We start from the raw sequence: 22,104 nt of genomic DNA on the forward strand, positions 1-22,104 counted from the left end.
TGCATTTAAATTTTTTTTTAATTTATTCTTTTTAGATATACATGACAGTAGAGAGTATTTTGATGTACATACATGGAATATAACTTATTTTAATTAGGATCCCATTCTTATGGTTGTTTTTAGTTATATATGACAACAGAATCCATTTTGATATAATTATACAAGCATAGAATATATCTCATTCTAGTTAGAGTCCCATTCTTATGGATGTACACGGTGGTGGGATTCACTGTGTTGTTTTCATATAAGTACCTGGGAAAACTATGTCAGATTCATTCCACTGTCTTTCCTTTTCTTATCCCCCCATCTCTTCCCTCTATTCCCCATTGTTTAATCTATTGCACTTCTGTTCTTCCCCTCACTCCCAACCTGTTATTGTGGGTTCACTTCCCCCTATCAAAGAAAACATTAAGCCTTTGGTTTTTTTTTTTTTTTTTTTTTTTTGGAACTGGCTTACTTCACTTAGCATGTTCATCTCCAGATCCATCAATTTGCTGGCAAATGTCATAAAGTCATCCTTTATGGTTGAGTAATACTCCATTGTGTATGTATACCACATTTTATTTTTAAAAATTTTTTTTAATTTTAATTTGTTTTTATATATGACAAACAGTGGACTGCATTACTTCATATTACACATATAGAGCACAATTTTTCATGTCTCTGGTTGTATACAAAGTATATTCACACCATTCGTGTCTTCCTACATGTACTTCGGGTAATGTTGTCCATTTCATTCCGCCATCATTTCTAACCCCATGGCCCCTCCCTTCCCCTTCCACCCCTTTGCCCTATCTAGAGGTTGTCTATTCCTCCCATGCTCCCGCTCCCTACCCCACTATGAATCAGCCTCCTTATATCAGAGAAAACATTCGGCATTTGGTTTTTGGGGATTGGCTAACTTCACTTAGCATTATCTTCTCCCACTTCATCCATTTATCTGCAAATTCCATGATTTTATTCTCTTTTATTGCTGAATAATATTCCATTGTGTATATATACCACATTTTTTAATCCATTCATCTACTAAAGGGCATCTAGGTTGGTTCCACAATTTAGCTATTGATACCACATTTTCTTTATCCATTCATCTAATGAAGGGCAACTAGGTTGGGTTCCATAGCTTAGCTATTGTGAATTGAGCTGCTATAAATATTGTGGCTGTGTCACTGTAGTATGCTGATTTTTAACGTTTTTTGAGATGATTTGGACAAATGTGGTTCCATTCCATGTTTTTTGAGGAATTTCCATACTGTTTTCCAGAGTGGTTGTACCAATTTGTCGTCCCACTAGCAATGTGTGAGTGTATCCATTTCCCCACATCCTTGCCAATATTTAGTTACTTGGAGTCTTGATAACTGCCATTCTGATTGGACTGAGTTGGAATCTCAGTGTAGTTTTAATTTGCATTTCTCTAATTCCTAGATATGTTGAACATTTTTTCATATATTAATCGATTGTATTTCTTCTTCTGTGAAGTGTCTATTCAATTCCTTTGCCCATTCATTGATTAGATTAGTTAGTTTTTCTTTTGGTGTTAAGTTTTTGAGTTCTTTATATATCCTGGAAATTAATGCTCTGAGGAATTGCACACAGTTTAAATAAAACAATTTTTAAAGAGTTAAGCTGTGTTTTCAAGTGTATGTTTTGTGATTCCCAAGGGATAATATATTGTTTAGTTTCACGTGTGCTGTAGTATTAAAGGTGATTTTAGTAATCAGTTTGTTTCAATTTCAACTCTTTTCATTGCTCTTTGTCTAGGGAATAGTGATCCTAGAAGAATGTCAGCTTCCAAAAGACATTTTGAAAAAACAAATACAATTTGCTGAACAAGCAGCTTCATTAAATACTACAGGGAATCCTCAGGTTCCCCAAGGGAATCAAGATCCTTTACCAGAACAGGATTTTGAGATGTCACCAAGCAGCCCTACCCTACTTCTTCGAAACATAGAAAAACAGGTAAAATCAGAATAAAGCATCTGTGGTATGAAATAACTTTCACCAATTTTATAAATTACTCAAATAAATATTATTATATATGTATCTGCCTGGGATATGGATTACTAAAATTTGACTATTTGCTGGGTGCAGTGATGCGTGTTTGTAATCCTTGTGATTCAGAAAGCTGAGGCAGGGGTATTATAAGTTCAAAGCCAGCCTCAGCAACTTAGTAAGACCCTTAGCAACTTAACCAGATCTTTCTAAAAAATTAAAGACTGGGAATATAGCTCAGTGATAAAGCATCCCTAGTTTCAATCCCTAGTACCACAAAAATTAATTAGTCAATTTAATAAATAAATAAAACTAGCAAATTTACATTACACCCAATCAAAATATTTACTCTATGACTTGTCTTTATTTTAATATTGATATTCTTTAAATTATTTAGATTTTAATTAGAACATAGCTTTAAAGTAATCATTCATCTATTCTAGGGCTTGGAAAATCCTTTTTCTAACAAAATTGCTTATTACTAGACTTTTTTCAGTGGAAAAGAACAGGGATATTTGTTACAAGTAGTTGGTAAATCTGAAAAGTTGACCAAATTTATTGTTCAGGAATTTAGTGAAAGATAATATTGGAATATGAGTGTCTTTACTTATGAGTGTCTTTATAAAGAATGAGTATTCAAATGGAAAGTCAGAAAAGCCTCTAACAAATTACTCTGATTCCAAAACTTTCTCTGGTATCTAAATTCTATTGTAAATGACTTCAGAAGTTTGATTATTCTGACATATCTACCTTATATCTATCCTTTGCAACTGGACAGATCTGTCAGAGCATAATCATTCTTAACCACTGCTGCATGTTACACTGTTCCTCTAGGAAATAATATGGATTCATATCTGCCTACATCTAATTTTCCTGTTGTTTTTTTTTTAACATACACTGTGAAATAATTTAGTGATTGGTTCCTGGTAAACCAAAATACAATATATATTTTCCTATATATTTCTCCTATTTTTTAGGTCTATAATTGCCTACAGTTTTCCTTAGTTGAAATATATAATCAAACCACTTAGCCAGGCATGGTGGCGCATGCCTGTAATCCTAGCGGCTTGGGAGGCTAAGGCAGGAGGATCGTGAGTTCAAAGCCAGCCTCAACAACTTAGTAAGGCCCTAAGCAACTCAGTGAGACCCTGTCTCTAAATAAAAATATAAAAAAAGGAGTGGGGATGTGACTCAGTGGTTAAGCACCCTGGGTTCAATCCTTAGTACCGAAACAAACAAATAAAAAATAACAACAAAAAAACAAACCACTTTTATAAATATTTTGTAATTCAGAAGGCTGTTTAGTAATTTATCTGATATTAAATTGGAATGCCTGAAATTTGGATCCTACCTCCATTTTTTAACACCTTCATGATACTTGTTCAAACTACTTAGTCTTTCTTTCCTATAATTTCATCATCTATATTTAGTATTAATAGTGATATCAGTAGTTCTAATATCTACTTAGAAGATTAGTTTTAAAGATTAGAACTATTCTAAATTTGTTGCCTAGTGTAGTACCTGGCATATAGTGGACAATAAAGTATATCTATCATTTTTTATTATTAATGGGGTTGTCTTAAGGAAGATTATAGATATTATTAGCTGGTTTCAAATGTTCTAGAGGATGAGATTGGTAGACAAAGGAATTGTAATAAAAAGGATATGGAAAACAATGAATAATTAAAAATGTAAATCGTCTGGGCTCATTGGTACATGCCTGTAATCTCAGCTACTCAGGGGACTGAGGAGGATCACAAGTTCGAGATTGGCTTGGGTAATTTAGTGAGACTCTGCCTCAAAATAAAAAATAAAAAGGGCTTGGTATGTAGCTTAGTTGTAGAAAGCCCATGGATTTAATCCCCAATATTGCCAAAGGGGGAAAAAAGTAAAAAAATCATTGTAGCATGAATCATCTTCCTAGATTAAGAGATTTCTTAAAATATAAACAATTACAGGGTTGGGGTGGTAGCTCAGTGGTAGAGCACTTGCCTTGCATGCATAATGCACTGGGTTCAATCCTCAGCACCACATAAAATAAATGAATAAAATCAATAAAGATATTGTATCCACCTACAACTTAAAAAAAATAAGCGATTACATGTTTGAGGAGAAGTTTAAGTATTAAATAGGAATATAGACCTGGAAGTTAACTCACATCCCTTGCTTAACACTATTAAAGGATTGACTGTTTTCTTGCAGAGTGCACAGTTAACTGAAATCATCAACAGTTTGATTGCCCCTCTCAACTTGTCTCCAACTTCATCACCACTCTCCTCTAAATCCTGCAGCCATAAATGTCTGGCTAATGGCATTTCTAGGAGGTAGGTATCAGTGTGATAATTATGCTTCTAAATTTGGTTTTACACATTTAATTTTATTTTGATTATGTTGATCCAAAAGTATTATAGCTATATTTTAAGAACTACTAGAGTGTAATTAGTAGACCATAGATACAGTTTTAGGTAACAACAAAGTAATATAATTAAGATAAATATAAACTTTGGAATGAGAGAGAAATGTTTCTAGAAAATCATTTGTTTCTAAAAAAGCTTGCCAGTGATAACATTTGCTATAGAAGTTTTGTCTTATTTTCCACACCTTCCATTTTGTACCTTTTGTATTCTTAAGCACCATGCTACTTTTGCAGTACATGTTGAGGAAATAAAGATCATACATATAGGTTGGGCATAGAAGATTGGAAGATATGGACAAATTTCGGCTTAAATTTTTGTCAATTTTTTTATATCTTAACTTCTGTAAGTGATTTTTTTTGAATGTAATTAACAAAATAACTTTTATAATCATTAGCAACTTATTTTTATGTTTTATGAGCAAAAATATATATCCTATGAAATCCTTTCTTAAGAAGAGCATTTGTTCTGTTTTATTTTATTTACTTTTCTTTTTGAATTTTCCTTCTAAAGATGCAAGTAGAAGGCATATTAATGGAATATCATTTGTGAACACTAATTTTTTTCAAATAAAATTCTAATCTTATTTAAATTTTATCTAATTTAATTACCATAGAGGAATAAGTATGATTTTATATTAGAAAATATTCTATTAATAATTGTATGATTTATTATTTTAAAAACTTTTGACCCCCTCCCCTGTGGTAGACTCCTTATGTTCCCCCATGCCACAAGACCAGGGGTCCCAGGGCTGCCACTGTGAGTCAAGGAGGAGGAGAGGCCAGGGCTGCAAGGTCTAGTGTAGAGTGTGTGCTGATCAATGAGAGGAGGCTTAGATGAGCCCGTACTGACTTGAAAGAGATGAGAGAGCGAGATAGTGAAGCGCGCGTGTGTGTGTGTGTGTGTGTGTGTGTGTGTGAGAGAGAGAGAGAGAGAGAGAGAGAGAGAGAATGCCATAGAGAGAAAGAGACAGACAGACAGAGACAGAGACACACCCACACCACGGATTGCAGAGAGAAAATGGAAGGCTCTTCTCCTGGGTTCCAGAAGCTGCTTCCATGAGGATGCCCTTCAGCCCCTGGTTCCAGGTGAAGAAGGGGGATCCCACCCTGTTTGCCAGGGATGGGGAAAGGTCAGGTCAGAAAACCCATGTCTGTCTGCTACAATGCCAGGTGAAATGAAGACAGCTTGGGGGAGGCCAAGGAGCGAGCATTCCTCTATTCCCCTCTGACTAGGTGGACCAAGTCCCTGCACTGCTGACTGAGTGACTAAGATGGTGCTGACCTCTTCTGGACTTTCCTGGAGGGGAAGAAATGTATGGAGACCTCAGACTTCTGGTTTGCTTTGAGTGGATTCAGGCAGATGAACTTTAAGGATATGAAAACTTGAGAGTAGCCAAAGTGATCTACAAGAGGTACATCGAAAACAACAGCATTGTCTCCAAGCAACTGAAACCTGCCACCAAGTCCTCCATAAGAGATGATATCAAGAACCAACAAATTGACTCCATCATGTTGACCAGGCGCAGACTGAGATCCATTTGGTGATGGAGGAAAAATGCCTACCACATGTTTTTGACTTTTAATATATACCTTGAATATGTGAGGAGTCGGGGAGAGAACACAGCTTACCTGAGTAATGCCGAACTCAGGAGTCTAAAGGTCTTGCATGGCTACCTCCCTACCTTGAACAAAGAAAGGAAATGGACTTGTGCTGACTTCAAGTGCAAACTTTCTCCCAGAATGATTGGATTGTCCAACAAAATTCAGAGGTCCACAATGATTGTGCGGTCCACAGAACTGTCTGAAAATGGATGCAGGTCCCTCAAGAGGAGTGATCCTATCAATCCATACCACATGGGTTCTGGCTGTGTCTTTGTACTGTACAAGCCACCAGCACTAGTGACAGTGAGATACCCAGTGATGCGCTGACATATGATTCCATGTCCTTGAAGGACAGTAGCGTAGAATGGAATCCCTCTTTATCCCGTGAGTTGTAAGAAACAGCTCCAGAGAGAAATGCTTTATAGTGCCAAGGCCAATGGCCAAGTGTCCCTACTTCATTTCCCAAGAACCCACTGCTTGCCCAAGGAGATGATGCCCACTATCTTTGTGGTCCAGTTCATCTGGAGGCTGGAGAAGCTGAAGTTGGAGCTGGAGAACTTGGCAGATCACAAGGACAAAGAGAATGAGGCACTGAGCTCGCGGGAGCAGGTTATAGGCAGGTACAAGGAAGACTGTCAGATGATTACAGATGATCACCTCTCCAGAGTCCTCAAGATTCCTGGCTGCCAGTCACCCAGCTTGGGCTACAACAGCCCATGCTCCTGCTTCCTGGACCACCACCATCATCAGTACCACTTCCTCCTTCCATCCAGGGGCAAGCTCCCTTCCCCACCTCCTGCGGCTGCTTACACACTGGTCAGAAGCTAGGACTTCACAAAAAAAAAAGACTATCACTATTTAAGACACCATGCCATCCCTAAGATCAAGGAGGAGATAGAGGAGGGGGAGACACTGAAGGTAACACTGCTTCTTCCCTGGGGGCACTGAGTATTACTAGTACTCGAAATGTAAGAGCCACCCCAAGGCTCCAGAGTCCATGCCCAGGGAGCAGTTTTGTGGCAACAGAGACAGTACCTTGCTCAAATGAACCAGGACAAGGCACAGAGCTGGGGCTTGGCCCTGACAGCCAGGAGAGGAGGGGCCCCTAGCAGAGCTAGGGCCCTGCAACTTCCTAGGGAGGAAGGAGACAGATCGCAGGATGTCTGGTGGTAGATGCTGGAGAGTGGTAGAGCAAGCCCAAGCCACATAGTGCCCATGTTGCCCTATATTGAGGGCTCAAGCTTCCCTTGATTTTTGAAGGGGGTTTATGTATAAATATAATTTATGCCTTTTTACTACAGTCTTGTACTCAATGACTTTTTGTCATGGTTGTACTTATACTGTAAATTATGCAGCTGAGCATGGTGGTGCATGCTTATAATCCCAGTGGCTCAAGAGACTGAGACAGGAAGATTGAGGGTTTGAAGCCAGGCTCAGCAACAGTGAGGCACTAAGTGAGACCCTGACTCTAAATAAAATACAAAACAGGGCTGCAGATATGGCTCAGAGGTTGAGTGTCCCTGAGTTCAATTGGAGTACTAGGGTACTGGGATACCAAAAAAATTTAAATATACAGTGATATATATATATTGTGATATATATATTAGATATATAGTGATATGCATTATAAAGAGTTCATTTAAGGAAAGTTACTTAGTATAATAATTGTTGTATAAGAGATGTAGCCTTTATTAAAATTTTATATTTTTCAAAACAAAATTTTTTGATGGAGCATTAAATGAAGAAATTACCTTGGTAAAAATCAGGCTAAGTAGGCTTCACAGTCTTTATAGGTGGGTATAAACCAAATCTTAAAATTTTTAAAATGCCACTACTTGATTTTTATTTCTAGTATTTTTTTTCTTTGTGGTACTGAGGATTGAACTCAGGGTTTGTGCATATTAGGCAAGAAGTCTACCATTGAGCTAAACCCCCAGCCTGGTTATTTTGAAAGACTTTCAATACTTATATGGTTTTATTTTTGTTGGGTTATTTATCCATTATTTCATTATGGAAATGGTTCTTTTATTGTTTGTTTTTCTCTTTTTCATTTTTTGTTGACTTTATATGCATCCTTGCATCACTGAGTATTTACTTTGAAAGTAAATATTCTTACATATTGTATAGGGCAACTATGATAAGGTCGTTTGTAAGAATTCTAATTAGAAGAGTCATAAAGTAGATAACTGATTTACAAGTTGAGTCATAAAAAGGAATATGAATATTGTGATTTGAGGCTAAGATCTTTATATGTTTTGTTTACCCAATCAGGTACTTCTCTATTATACATGTGAATACTTGTGCATGTGTAATTATGTGTATTTTCTTTTTATGTTACATTGGCCTTCCATCGGTATGTGTTACACATCTTTGGATTCAACCAACCCTAATCAAAATTATTCATAAAAGTATTCATCTGCATTGAACCTGTACAAATCGTTTTTCATGTCATTATTCCCTAAAATATATTTACCCGACCATTTACATAGTTTTTATATTAATTAATAATATAGAGATGATTTAAAGTATATGGGAAGATATACATAGGTTCTATATGAATACTACATCATATAAGGGACTTAAATGTCTGTGAATTTTGATGTCTACAGGGGTCCCAGAATCAATCCCCCAATGATTCCAAGGAATAACTGTACTTGCCTATAATTTTGGTCATTCATTCACAAAAAATTTATTAATTATTTGATATATACCATGTAGCCAAAGTTGTAGAGATATAAATATGAAGAATACAAAGTCTGCATTTATAGTTAACTCAGTCTTATGGGTAAAACACATAACACTTAAAATATCATCTAATAATAGAATTCTGTATAGTTATTTGAATATTTGATAATAGCTGTCACAGTTGTAAAATATAACTCATGAAAATACATAAATCCAAATGAAAGAAATGTAAAATTAGCTATGCTTAACTAAATCATATATGTTCAATTGTGTCTACTTAGAGTTCAAAGTGTTTTGTTGATAAAATCTCATAATTGCCAGTAAATGCTGGTAACTGCCTTTTCCCTGATGTCAGTTAGTTGTTCCTGTAAACTCATTCAATAATTTACTTTTGAAAGTTTCAAACTCTATGAAAATGTTTTGTTTGGTAGACTTACAAGCAGATAAAAATTTTGTTCGTTAAGTTTTTGAAGTGTGCCAATATGTAAATGTTTGACAGTATTTTTTAATACTTTTTCAATCTGCTACCTATATAATATGCATTTAAAAATATCTCTTCATATTTGTTGCCAAAAGCATATTTTCCTTGAAATTCATTAAAATGTTTCATAAAGAGTTCACTACTTATGATAATATATACTGACATCTGTAAATCTGTTTTACCTGGAACATAGAAACTGATATATATTGCAGTTAAAAGGGTAAGAAACTGAAAGGAAAGTAAAACATTTTGAAGAAAATGTGGTTTGTTGTGTCATGTCAGTTATGAGTTAAGACCTTAGAGTAACTCAGTAGTATAGTGGAGAAAGAGATATGAGTGGGTTAATAGCCTGTAATCCCAGTGATTCAGGAGGCTGATTCAGGGGGATCACAAGTTTGAGGGCAGTCTTGGTAACTTCTGAAACATTGTGTCAAAATACAAAGGGCTGGGATGTAGCTATGTAGCTCATGAGTAAAGCGCTCCTGGGTTCAATCCCTAGCACTACCACCACCACACACACACACACACACACACACACACACGTTACTAATAAGGTTAATAAGAGAATAGAGATGATGTACAGATGGGGAGTCAAAATTATATTTCAAGATTGTTGACTGTAAAGGCTATGATAAAATGGACATATACAAACTTTAAGCATCTTTATTGAAAGAATCTACATGTCGGAAATATAGAAAAAAATACTTGCTCACAAAGTTATGAAGGAGAAAATATACTTGTTCTTTTTCAATACTAGGGATTGAATCCAGGTCCTTACTCATGCTAGGCAGGTAATCTAACACTGAGATACACCCCTTAGCCATACACTTGTTCTTTAAGAATATCATGAAAGAGCTGAGATGGATGTTGAAGCAGTTATTTGTGAAATGATTATAGTCAAGCGGGAAAAGGAGCTTAAGGAGTCAGTTGAAGATTTGGATAGACATTCACAAATGAAATGTGCCTTCTGCCTCCTTCCTCTCTCTCCCTTCCTCCTACAATTCAGGAAACCAAACACAGGTTTCTAATTAGGATTATTGATAAGAAAATTAAAAAGTACAGTACAGCTACCCCTAGAAATAGAGGAAATGGGAAAAAGCACAGGTAAATGAAACATTTAAAAGCAACCAGTTTTGGGAGAAAGACTTGATCTTAATTGAAGTCATATTTACTTTTATAATATATATTTGTTTTATGTGATCTTAAAAATCATATTGTACCCAAATATTTATATTCTTTGTTCTAAAACATTTATTAGGTCTTAAACCACATTTGACAGTAATGCTATTTATTCTAACCCAACTTCTACAATTATATATCATCTTAAAATGTATATTAAAATGCAGTGTGACACTAAATAGATCATTTGCCAGGAATTTAAATTTAGGTTTTTCTTACAGATATTGCAAGATAGCATTTGATTTTGTGAGGAGTAAATGAGAAAGCATATATCAGGCACATAAGAAAGAGCCTAATGTTAGCCATTGATATTTTTATATTGATAATTCAGGATCATTGCTACAACCATATTCTCAAGGACAATTGAGGTAAATAGTTATATGTCTATAAAATAATTCACTTAACAAATTATATTGATAATTCAGCTCATTGCCACAACCACATTCTCAAGGACAATTGAGGTAAATAGTTATATCTATAAAATAATTCACTTAACAAATACAATAGTAAGCCAGGCTTTGGATTGTGCACTGGTATATGATGTTGAACCAAAAAGATGTGGTCTCTATCCTGGTGCTATAAGGTCTAGTTGTGGAAAAAATGATACTATTTGTTTTAGTTTGTTTCTTTGCCACTGTGACCAAAGACCTGAAAAGAACAATTTTAAGGAGGATAAGTTTATTAGGGGCTCATAATTTCAGAGGTCTCAGTTCATAGACAGTTGGCTCCATTCCTCAGGCCTGAAGAGGCATCATAGCGGAAGTGCATGTCAGAGGAAAGCAACTGGGGACATGGTACCATGAAGCAGAGAGAGCAGCTCCACTCTCCAGAGACAAAATATATGCCCCCCAATGACCCACATCCTCCAGCCATACTCTACCCAATTACAGTTACCACTTAGTCTCTATCAGGGTATTAATGTACTAATTAAGTTAAGGTTCTCATAGCTCAATCATTTCACCTCTAAACTTTCTTGTATTGTCTTATACATGAGTCTTTGGGAGACACCTCATACCCAAACCATTACACTATCTAAATAATCACACAAACCATGTGAGGTGGTGCATGCCTGTGAACACAAGAGGATCACAAATTTGAGGCCAGCTTTGTCAACTTAACAAGACCCTGTCTCAAAGTAAAATAAAGAGGACTGGTGATGTAGCTCAGAGATAGATCCCCTCTGGGTTCAATCCCCAGTGCTATAAATAAATAAATAATCACATAAATAATTGTTTAATTTTAAATCCTGATCACATGCTATAAAGAAAGTTTTCATTGTTAAGAATATAACTTGTAAAATAAATCACAGTTCACTCCCAACTTAGCCAATTATTAGCATTCTAATCTTGCACAATTGTCTGAATCACAGAAAGAGAACAATCTTTGAATGGTTGTAAGGGCCAGATAAGATTTTTTAAAAATCTGGCCAGGCATAGCACATGAGTATAATAGTGATTCTGGAGGCTGAGGCAAGAGAATTGCAAGTTCAAGCGAGCGTTAGCAACTTAGTAAGAACATGTCTCAAAAAAAAAAAAAAAAAAAAAAAAGGACTGGGTATGTATTTCAGTGATAAATTACCCTTGGGTTCAATCCCCAGTACCAAAACAAGATAAAATAGAAGTGATTTTATTTTGTGAATGTTTTATTTGTTTATTATCTGTCTTCCTGGACTCAAATGTAATAACCTTTATGAGAGTGGGGATTTTTTTGTTCTAACACATTAAACTATTATTTATATTGGCACCCGAAACAGTAACAGACATATTACGTACATGAACAATTATTAAATGAATATCTGTGTTAGTCAGCTTTCTATCACTATAACAAAATACCTGAGGTAATCAACTATAAAGAGAAGAGTTTTATTTTGGCTCACTGTTTAGGCATTCCAATCTCTGATCAGTTGTTCCCCTTGGTTTTGGGTCTGTAGCAAGGCAGAATATCTGGTAGGAGCATATGGAGGATCAAAGTAGTTTACTTCATCAGAAGTCAGGGAACAGAGAGGAAGAATCGGGCAGGGTCTCACAGTTCCCTTTGAGGAATACCTACAATGCCTAAAGGACCTCTCAGTAGGTCCCACCTCTTAAAGGTTCTACCACCTCCCACTTGTGCCACCTTGGGGATTAAGCCTTTAATACATGGATTTGGGGGAACTTTTAAGATCCAAGCTGTAGCAATGTGCTGTGTCATGTCTTGCAGATAATTGGAATTCATAAAAAATATTTTGCACTTACTTGTTTTTACTCACTGATGATCAGATTGTTATTTTAGTCATCGTTCTAATAACTGCCTCCTGCAGTTTTGCTTCTCTTCATTTAATTTACCCTGGATTAGAAAATCAGATAACCAAGTGGTAGAAATATCTATATAGTAATAAAAGACTTTTATATTGAGAAAGCACTTTAAAAATAACAGGAGTGAATTTTCATGTATGGACTTATCAAGATCTCTTTTGGTTATTTATTTGTAATTTTAGCCATTTTCTGTGTATTTGAGTTGGCAGATAAGTAACCTCATAAGTCAAATGTTTTAGTTTTAATAAAGCACATTCATTCTAACTTTATATCACATTATAGGATTTGTATATATTATTAGAAGAAATTTAAAGTTGGGTACTGATTCTGTGTGCTAATTTTCTGGACCATCTAGAACTTATTATTTGTTATAATTAAAAAAAATACTTAAGATCTTTTTGTAATATACTGTTTATCTGTTCTCTCACTATCTTTGAAATAATTTCACCTAGTTAATCATTTTCTGGGGTTACTGTTTGCATACTTGTTATTCATTGATTCCTAAGCCTCCCATCTCCTTTTTAATGGCAGTACCTAGCAGAAAAATGTTATAGACTTGTTTTTTTTTTAAGTTTTGTAAATCTTGGCAGCAGATTTTGTAATGAGTCACTAGACACTGAGCAACTAAAATTGAGTTTTCAAACAAATGAGGCATTACATTCTATCAGCATAGAGATAGTTATTCTGACATGAAGATAAAATATTGTAAATGGATTCTTGTTTACCCCATGGGGCATTAGCTCTTAGAAAGTGAATTTCTACTTGAAATAATGTCTGGATTTTTGTTGTTTTTGTCTTAATGAGTCCTAGAATGTACTATGAAATTAAATTCCAATGAATCATTGCCATACTATTTATTTTCACTAATGGTAATTATCTCACATGAAATGCAACCAGTCTAATTGGATATCATAATAGAAAAACTACAGTTAAACTGTCAGACTAATCACATATAAAGCGATTCTTTTACCCTTAGAATAGTTTTAATAATCACTTCTCAATTATTAAAACAAATGGTTTTGCTAGGAATATATTCCAATGTTTTCAATGTAATTTGGATTCCTATGAATGACATTAATTATTATATTAGCTCAATATATGATATCAGTAGGGAAATGAAACTTCCCTGGCTGTGTATTTAAAGTAATGCCAGTAGTAATTTTATTTTTGGTAAAATTCTTACTTTCCCGTCTTAGCTCTAATAATGTATGTTTAAAACATAATATTATTTGTGGGAAATGTTTTAATAAATTGTGGTTCAACCACTGGATGAAATATCATGTAACTGTTAACAAATTATGTGGATAGAATATTTGTAATCAAATGGGAACATGTTTATTTTGGAATATTAAGTAGGAAAATTCAGGTTCCAATATTATAGTACAATGTGATTGAAAGGAAAGTGGGTAAGCAAGAAATGAAAGACAGAAATCAGGTAGAGATACGAGTTTATTTGTCAGAGCTGACAAATAAAGGCACATCTCTCCATAGATGGAGAAAGGCGAAACATGGTTGGGGTTTGAGACTTTTATGGGCCAGGATCAGGGATCAAAGCTGGGTAGGTCCTAATACAGGTGGTTAAGGGTGGGGTTGGTATGAGGGAGTGGTGACAGGCCTCTGAGAGGGAAAGAATGCAGGTGGTGAAGGGTTGGGTTGGTATGAGGGAGTGGTGAGCCCTTCTCACCACTTGGACAGGAAAGGGAAATTTTTCTTAAAATGGCAGCTGTCCCTTAAGATGGCCGCCAGATGCTAAGCAAGGACCTTAGAGTCATTTCTTAGAAATATATTTGAAGGATATAAATCAAGATTTTAAATCAAGCTTCTGCTAAGAAGGTAGGATTTTGAAAAATACTTTAGCTTTTATTTTTTTCCAATTTTTTATATTTCCAAATTTTCCTTAAAATGAAAAATTTTAATTATTTTGGGAATGACCCAAATCAAATAGAAATGTCTGACATACTGAGTTTCAATTATCATGTAGAAAAGTATGGCTATCATAGTTGCTTCCTGATTTCTTTGCCTTTTAAAAGTCCCACTTGAAGATAAGAGATAGAGGTGAGAGTGCAAGTAGCACTGTAATAATCAGTTTCTTTTTCTCTCTAGTTTTTATTATGGAAATATTTAGACAAGTATAAAGCATAGTAAAATTAATCTACCTATTCCCAGATTTAACAATTCTCAAGATTTTGCAAACTCTTTTCAGTGATTTCTCTTCCTGACATGGCTTTTTTCACCCTAGGAATCTTGTAAAGCAAATTTTAGTGATTATTGTTGTAACTGTGAAGAGTTTTGTATATTCACTTGATGAGCCTTTTTAAAAACATCTACTACTTTATTATCACATTTAATACTATTTATCATAATTTGTTTACTATCATGTAATGCTCTAGCCACATTTAATTTTCTATAATTGTCCTCAGAATCATCTTTTATCTTTAATTTATTAGAATCCAAACAAAATACATAAATTATGTTGGTTATTATGTCTCCTCACTCTTTTTTATTCTCAGAAACTATTTTTAAAATGCCCTAGAGATTCTGATACAAAACAAGAGTATATTTTTAAAATAATACTTTTTGTTTTATTATAAAAATAGCATTTTTTTTTCCTATGAAAACTGGAAAATTTGAAATTACTAAAAAGAAATCATTTATATCGCTTAGGGTATATTTATGTCACCTTTTTTAGATATTATTTTCATAGTTGAGATGTATTAATAGTTTTATATCTTAGTGGACATTATATCTTAAACATAACATTCTTTCAATTTTAGTGATTATTAAGGCATAACTTAAGTTTTTAGAGCCTATCTTATTTATTTATTATTTATTTTTATTTTTTGGTACTGGGGATTAAACACAGGGACACTTAACCAATAAGACACATCTTCAGCCATTTTTTTAAAATTATTTTTTAAATTTTGAGACAGTGTCTTGCCAAATTGCTTAGGGTGGTTCCTAAGTGATTGAAGCTGGCCTTGAACTTGCTGTCCTCCTGCCTCAGCTTCCAAATTGATGGGATTACAGCGGGTCTGCACTGTATCTAATGTAGAATATATTTTTACAATGTACTTCAGTACTTTCTTATTGCTGAAGTTGAAGAGACTTATATTTTGGAGAAAGGGGTGTAGTTCCTTTACTTTAATACCAGAGTGGAGAAATGGTTCAGGCCCTATTTTCTCTCTACTAGGTAATGGATATCTGAATCTTGATCTTTTGGTCATTTGAGAGGGTTTATTTTTGTCAGTTGGAAGACAAGTCAGGTCCTTGTTTTACATTTGCTTTTTAAAGATTTGTTTACTGCCGTCCTGAATGCCATTTGGATATCAGAGTATGTGATGTGTTCATATCAAGGGAAAGAAAGTGGTAGTAAATTCAACTATTGGAAGGATTTGGGGCAGTAGGAAAGTGGGGAAAATTTGCTATCTTCTTAAGCTACTGTAGGTTGAAACAAGTTGAATTCATGAAAGAATTCCAAATAATTAAAAAATTAGGACTTTAAATAGAGATCCCAAGGCATTCAAAATCTGATTCTTAGGTGTGCATGTTTATGGATGTATTAATTTCCTAGGGATGCTATAAAAAATTACCACCAACTATATGGCTTAAAATAGCATTCTTTTATAGTTCTAGAGGCTGGAAGTTAAAAATCAAGGTATCAGGCTAGTACCTGATGCTTCCTGTGAAGTTTCTAGGGAAGAATACTTTCTTACCTCTTCCTAGCTTCTGTTAGTTTCAGGAAGCCCTTGCCTTTTGCTTCTGGAATATAAACACATAATTCCAAACTCTGCCTCTCCCTGTCTCCCTGTTTCTGTGTGATTGGATTTACGGATTCATGACATTCAGTGTGTCTTCATCTTAACCAATAATATAGGTGAAGACTCTATTTATAACTTAAGTTCTGATTGTGGAGGTTTAGATAGAACTGAACATTAGGGAGACACTATTCAACCCAATGCAGCAAGTGTGGGTGTCTGCATATATTTGGGGGGTGGAATTCGAAGGTTATCATAATCTCCTTGAGAAGGCACATTCCATTTCTCTTTGCTAATGTTTATTTCTGCTTTTTCCTAAGTGTGTTTAATATGTAAACAGTGTTAATATGGGTGAAATGTTAAAAAAAAAAAAACCACTGGGTTAACACAACACTTTAAAATTTTGTGTTGAATATTATTTTCTGCACTTCCTTAAACTTAATTTCCTTGGATACACAGTGTATTTTAAGGCAAAGAGCTGCATATATGGGTCATATAGGGGCAGGAAAGGAGGAATGAGATTTGTTATTGTAGTATGTTCTTATATTGGCCTGTCTTTCATAGCTCTTAAAATAGTCATTGTTCTGGTACACGAGGGTAATACGTTATGACCTTCTTACCTCAAGTACTGTCTTTTGAGGATATCTTAAGGATACTGGTGGTTTAGACTGTTATGGTTCTTATTTTTCTATGAATGACAGTGAACATTGAATGTGGCTTAATACATGTCTTAGTGTCCAAAATTCCAAAGGCATTTTTTATCATATATTGTTAAATATTTCAAAGCAGTCATCTACAATGATGTAATATTTCTGATTGCTCTAGAAATGCATCCTTACAAAATGAGCATTAAAACATTAAAAATGGAATATGTAACCTTCTTTCTCAATAATAGGGTTCTGTGTTTTTTAGACATTCAAAATAAGAAAAAAATAACTATAAATTGCCTATTTAATTATTTTGCCTTCTCCTTCCTGACTGCTTTTTATCTTCTCTTAGAATTTACCGTAGCTAAGGAAGCAAGTAGACAGGTGTGTACCAGTGGATTTTCATGTTCATCTAAAATGTTTCCTTTTTTTAATTAAAAAAAGTTATCCACCCTAAAGAAACAATATATAAAAATACAAGAACTTGTATATACATGCTTTATGAAAAAATTTTCCAAGTTTTAATTTAGTAAAAATATATAAAGAACCCAATATGGTGGCACATGCCTGTAATCCTAGTGACTCTGGAGGCAATAAGATAAGGCAAGAGGATGAAACAGGAGAATCACAAGTTCGAGGCCAATTTACCAAGACCCTGTCTCAAAAAAAGTAGAAAGGGCTAGGAATGGAGTTAAGTGGTAGCATGCCCTGGGTTCCCCTGCCCTGGGCTCCCCTGCCCCCACCCTCCCCCCAAAAAAAAATTTAGGAGGAAATTTCGGAGAGTATATAAAATACTGTGAAAAATAATCTTTATGGATTATCTGTTATTTATACTGAGACATAAAAGAAGTAACTTCATGAACTCTTTGCTATGCTTTTATGCTTCTAGCATTTTAAATTTGTAACTAGACTCAAAATCTTGTTATTTACTAAAAGTATTTGAGAAGAGCATTTTTAAGGTTTATCCCAATCCTTCTAAAAATACAACTTGTCTTAGGTAAAATATTATTAAATAGTTGAATAATTTGCCATGAGTAATTTTAGATAGCTTTCATGTGGTTTATTTTTTAAAATAGATTAGACTATTTCTCCACATCCATCTGCCATTAACAGCACCATCAAGATTATACCAGGAAGTTAGCTACTATATGTCCCCATATTCTCATATCCTTAGGTTGTTTTAGTTATTAAAATTTTAAGTACATAACATTTGTAGAACATTCATCTTTGTAGTGATTTATCAAAAACATTTAGGAAAATATTAATTGACTTATTCCTAGACCTTAGGTTCCTAATCAGAGTACAGGAATACATTGAAGGAGTCATGGATATTTCTCAATTGTAGAGCAGTTTTTTAGTATATGCAAGGCCTTGTGACCCATTCCTACCACCACCAAAAAACAAAGTAAAACAAAATTTCACATGATTTTACTATAGCTGTCTGTTGTCATCCATAAATATCTTAATTGCTAAGATTTCTAGAATTATAATAACTCATAATTTCAGAAGGTCTTTAAACAAATATCTGAGAAATGAAACTGTGTTAATAAAATGGGAACACATAACTTTATGATTTGATAAAGCTTTTCATCATTTTGTTTTTAAAAATTAAAAAATATTTTAAGCTTGATTCTCATGTCTTGCTCTTTTACAAATCAAAACATAAATTGATGACACATAATATATCATCATATTTTACTATCAAAAAATAACTTTGGTAAACCAAAGTGTAGGGATTTAGAATGGAATTCAAGGCACTATAATACATTATCTTTTTTAATATATAAACATGTTTCTTACCTTTTTAAAATCTCTCTTGTAGCCTTCTGTTTACAGCTTTATTTGGCTTTTATGCTAAAATATTCAATATTCAAATACCAAACTAATTGGTATAGGATGTATTATGCATGTACTATAATTACAAACTTGACAACATATCATATGCATTTCTCCATTCATTCAATGTGTAATTATTGAGCATCTGCAGTATGCAAGGCACAGTATCAAGAACTTCATATACAGGGGTAAACAAAATAGATATAACCTTTGTACTATCCAAGAATCTAGAGAGAAAAGTAGACATTAATCAGATAATCATAGAAATAAAAATAAAATTATCACCATGAAAAATGATATGAAGGAAAGGTTGATAGTGCTCACATCTCAGAAATCATAAGATCTGACCTGGTCTTTGAAAGGATACTATTCACAGGTTGAAAGACTTCCCTGAGGAACTGACTGGAACTGTGCCAAATGATTATTAGAAATTATGGAGGTAAAGGAAGATAAGTTCCAGGAACCAAAAATAATATATACATAGGTCTTGTACTATAAAGAATGTTAGTATTTTAAATGAAAGGAGATAATGTGATTGGAACATGTTACAAGGAAGCATGTGATACAGGATGGGGCAAGAGAGCATACTGTAGCAGGGGTGAGATCTATTAGGGCGTTTTAAAATATAAGTCTTTCAGGGGCAGTGGGAATAGGAAAAATTTTAAGCAGTGTGGGAGTTGGGAAGAGAAGTGTATGCCAGGATCAAGTTAGTTTTAAGAAAAACTGGTATAGGAGGGTTCTAGGTGAGGGGAGACCAACCAGCATAGCTTGGATTAGGAAGTTAGCAGTGGAAATCTTCAATTATTTAATTCATTTTCAAAGAATTTATGTCATGTGCCTACAACACAAAAGATGGAGGCTATCACTTGGGAAATTGTATTCTTTAGCTTCCAGATAGAAAGATAAAGGTGGGGGGTGGGGGCAACTTATTGTCTTACCAGATACTACTCCACTTGTAATCTTGCTATTTTAAAAAGTCCATTTATTTGTCCATTATTATTGATAATTGTTTTCATAATGATTATATGACAATATTTGGCTGTACCATTATATCCTCAGATTTTGTGGTTTTATAGTTAAACCTCAAACTTAGTGGGAATACTAAGTCTTCTCCATTACTAAAATGTTCTTTCCTCCTGTTTCTTCTCCTTTTTTCCATTTTTAAAAGAATGTTGTGTGATGATGCTGTCTTTTTTTATTAGAGTGTTATATTTATACATAGTAGTTATGTTCATCTTGACAAATTCATATATGCATGGAACTTATTTCATTTCACATCTGAATTGTGTTGCTATAAACATTAAGGTGGCTATATTGCTAGAGTATGCTGATTTTAGTTCTTTTGGATAAATACCAAAGAGTGGGTTAGTTGGATCATTTGGTGGTTCCATTCCAGTTTTATCAGCAGTCTCTATATTGCTTTCCAAAATGGTTGTACTAGTTTGTAGACTCACCAGCAATGTACAAATGTACTTTTCCCCCAACATCCTTGCCAGCATTTATTATTGTTTGTGTGGTTGATAATTGGCCTTGTAACTAGAGTGAGATTAAATCATACTGTAGTTTTGATTTGCATTTCCCTGATTGTTAGAGGTGTTAACATTTTTCCATATAATTTTGGCCATTTTTCTTTCTTCTTTTGAGAAATGCCTGTTTAGTTCTTTTACCCACTTATTCATTGGATGATTGTTAGCTTTTTTTTTTTTTCCTGGTGTTAAGTTTGTTTGAGTTCTTTATATATTCTATATATTAACTCACTGTCAGAGAAGGAACTGGCAAAGATTTTCTCCCATTCTGTAGGCTCCCTCTTCATTCTCTTAATCATTTCCTTTGCTGTGAAGAGTTTTTTTTTAATATTACAACATCCACTTATTGATTCTTGAGGTTTAGGGGTCTTGTTGAGGAAGTCAGTGCCAGCACCAGTATGATGAAGTGCTGACCCTTTATTTCCTTCTAGCAGTTGCAATATTTCTGATATAATTCTTAAGTGTGGGATCCGTTTTGTTTTGACTCATGTGGAGGGTGAGAGATAGGGATCCAGTTTCATTCTTCTACATGTGATGCTCCAGTTTAGTCAGTACAATGCGCTTAAAAGACTATCTTTTCTCAAACAAATATTTTTTGGCACCTTTGTCAGGTATCAGACATTTGTATGTATGTGGGTTTGTCTTTATGTCTTCTATTCTGTTCCATTGGTCTTCATGCCTATTTTGATGCTGATATCATGATGTTTTTGTTAGTATAGCTCTGTAGTATAATTTCAGGTATTGTGATGCCTCCTGTATCACTCATCATAGTATTGCTTTGGCTATTCTGCATCTCTTATTCTTCCAAATTAACTTAAGGATTGATTTTTCTAAGTCTATGAAGAATGTTAATGTTCTTTTAACGAGGATTGCATTGAATGGTGGATATTGCTTTTGGTGTATGTGTATGGCCATTTTGACAATATTAATCCAGCATACCTATGAACATGGGAAGTCTTTCCATCTTCTAAGGTCTTCTGCAATTTTTATTTTCAATTTTCTGTAATTTTCATTGTAGAGATATTTTGCTTCCTTGTTTAGATTATTTCCCAAGTATTATACTGTAATGTATTGTATTTATTTATTTATTGAGATTATTGTGAATGGGATGGTTTTCTGATTTCTTCTTTAGCAGCATCACTATTGAAGTATAGGAAAACAGATTTGTGTGCCTTGATCTTGTATCTTGTTCCTAGGCTGAATTCATTTATCAGTCTAGAAGTCTTCTGGTGGACTTTTTTTAGATCTTCTAGATATAAGATGATGTCATCAACAAACAGATAGTTTGCTTTCTTTTTTTTTTCCTATTTATATCCCTTTAATTTATTTCTCTTGCCTGATTTCTCTGGATAGTGTTTTCAGAACTATATTAAATAGAAGTGGTAAGAGTGGACATCCTTGCCTTGTTTCTTATTTTAGAGGAAATGCTTTCAATTTTTCTCTATTCAGTATGACATTGGTTTTGGGTTTGTCATAGATTGCCTCTATAATATTGAAGTAATTTCCTTTTATCCCTAGCTTCTCTAGCATTTTTAATATGAATGGGTGTTGGATTTTATCAAAGGCCTTTTCTGTATCTGTGAGATGATCACATGATTCTTGTCTTAATTCTGTTTGAATGGTGAATTAGATTTGTTGATTTTCATATGTTGAACCAATCTTTCATCCCAGGCATGAAACCAACTTGGTCA

The 22,104-nt window shown here is 34.2% G+C and overlaps 1 protein-coding gene across 6 annotated transcripts in view; it reads left to right on the forward strand.

Annotated features, from left to right (window-relative positions):
* Kansl1l (KAT8 regulatory NSL complex subunit 1 like) overlaps positions 1 to 22,104 on the forward strand; it is a 134,940-nt gene that overhangs the window by 54,390 nt on the left and 58,446 nt on the right. For all 6 annotated transcript variants that reach the window (XM_058585188.1, XM_058585191.1, XM_058585189.1 and 3 more), the window contains 2 exons: positions 1,762 to 1,959; positions 4,195 to 4,316. In XM_058585188.1, coding sequence (XP_058441171.1) covers positions 1,762 to 1,959; positions 4,195 to 4,316 — 320 coding nt within the window. The remainder of the gene's footprint in view (positions 1 to 1,761; positions 1,960 to 4,194; positions 4,317 to 22,104) is intronic.

The sequence above is a fragment of the Marmota monax genome, unplaced genomic scaffold (genome assembly GCF_021218885.2).
Source record: "Marmota monax isolate L192 unplaced genomic scaffold, Marmota_monax_Labrador192_F-V1.1 WCK01_AAM20220418_F8-fsc00136, whole genome shotgun sequence".
NCBI lineage: Eukaryota > Metazoa > Chordata > Mammalia > Rodentia > Sciuridae > Marmota > Marmota monax.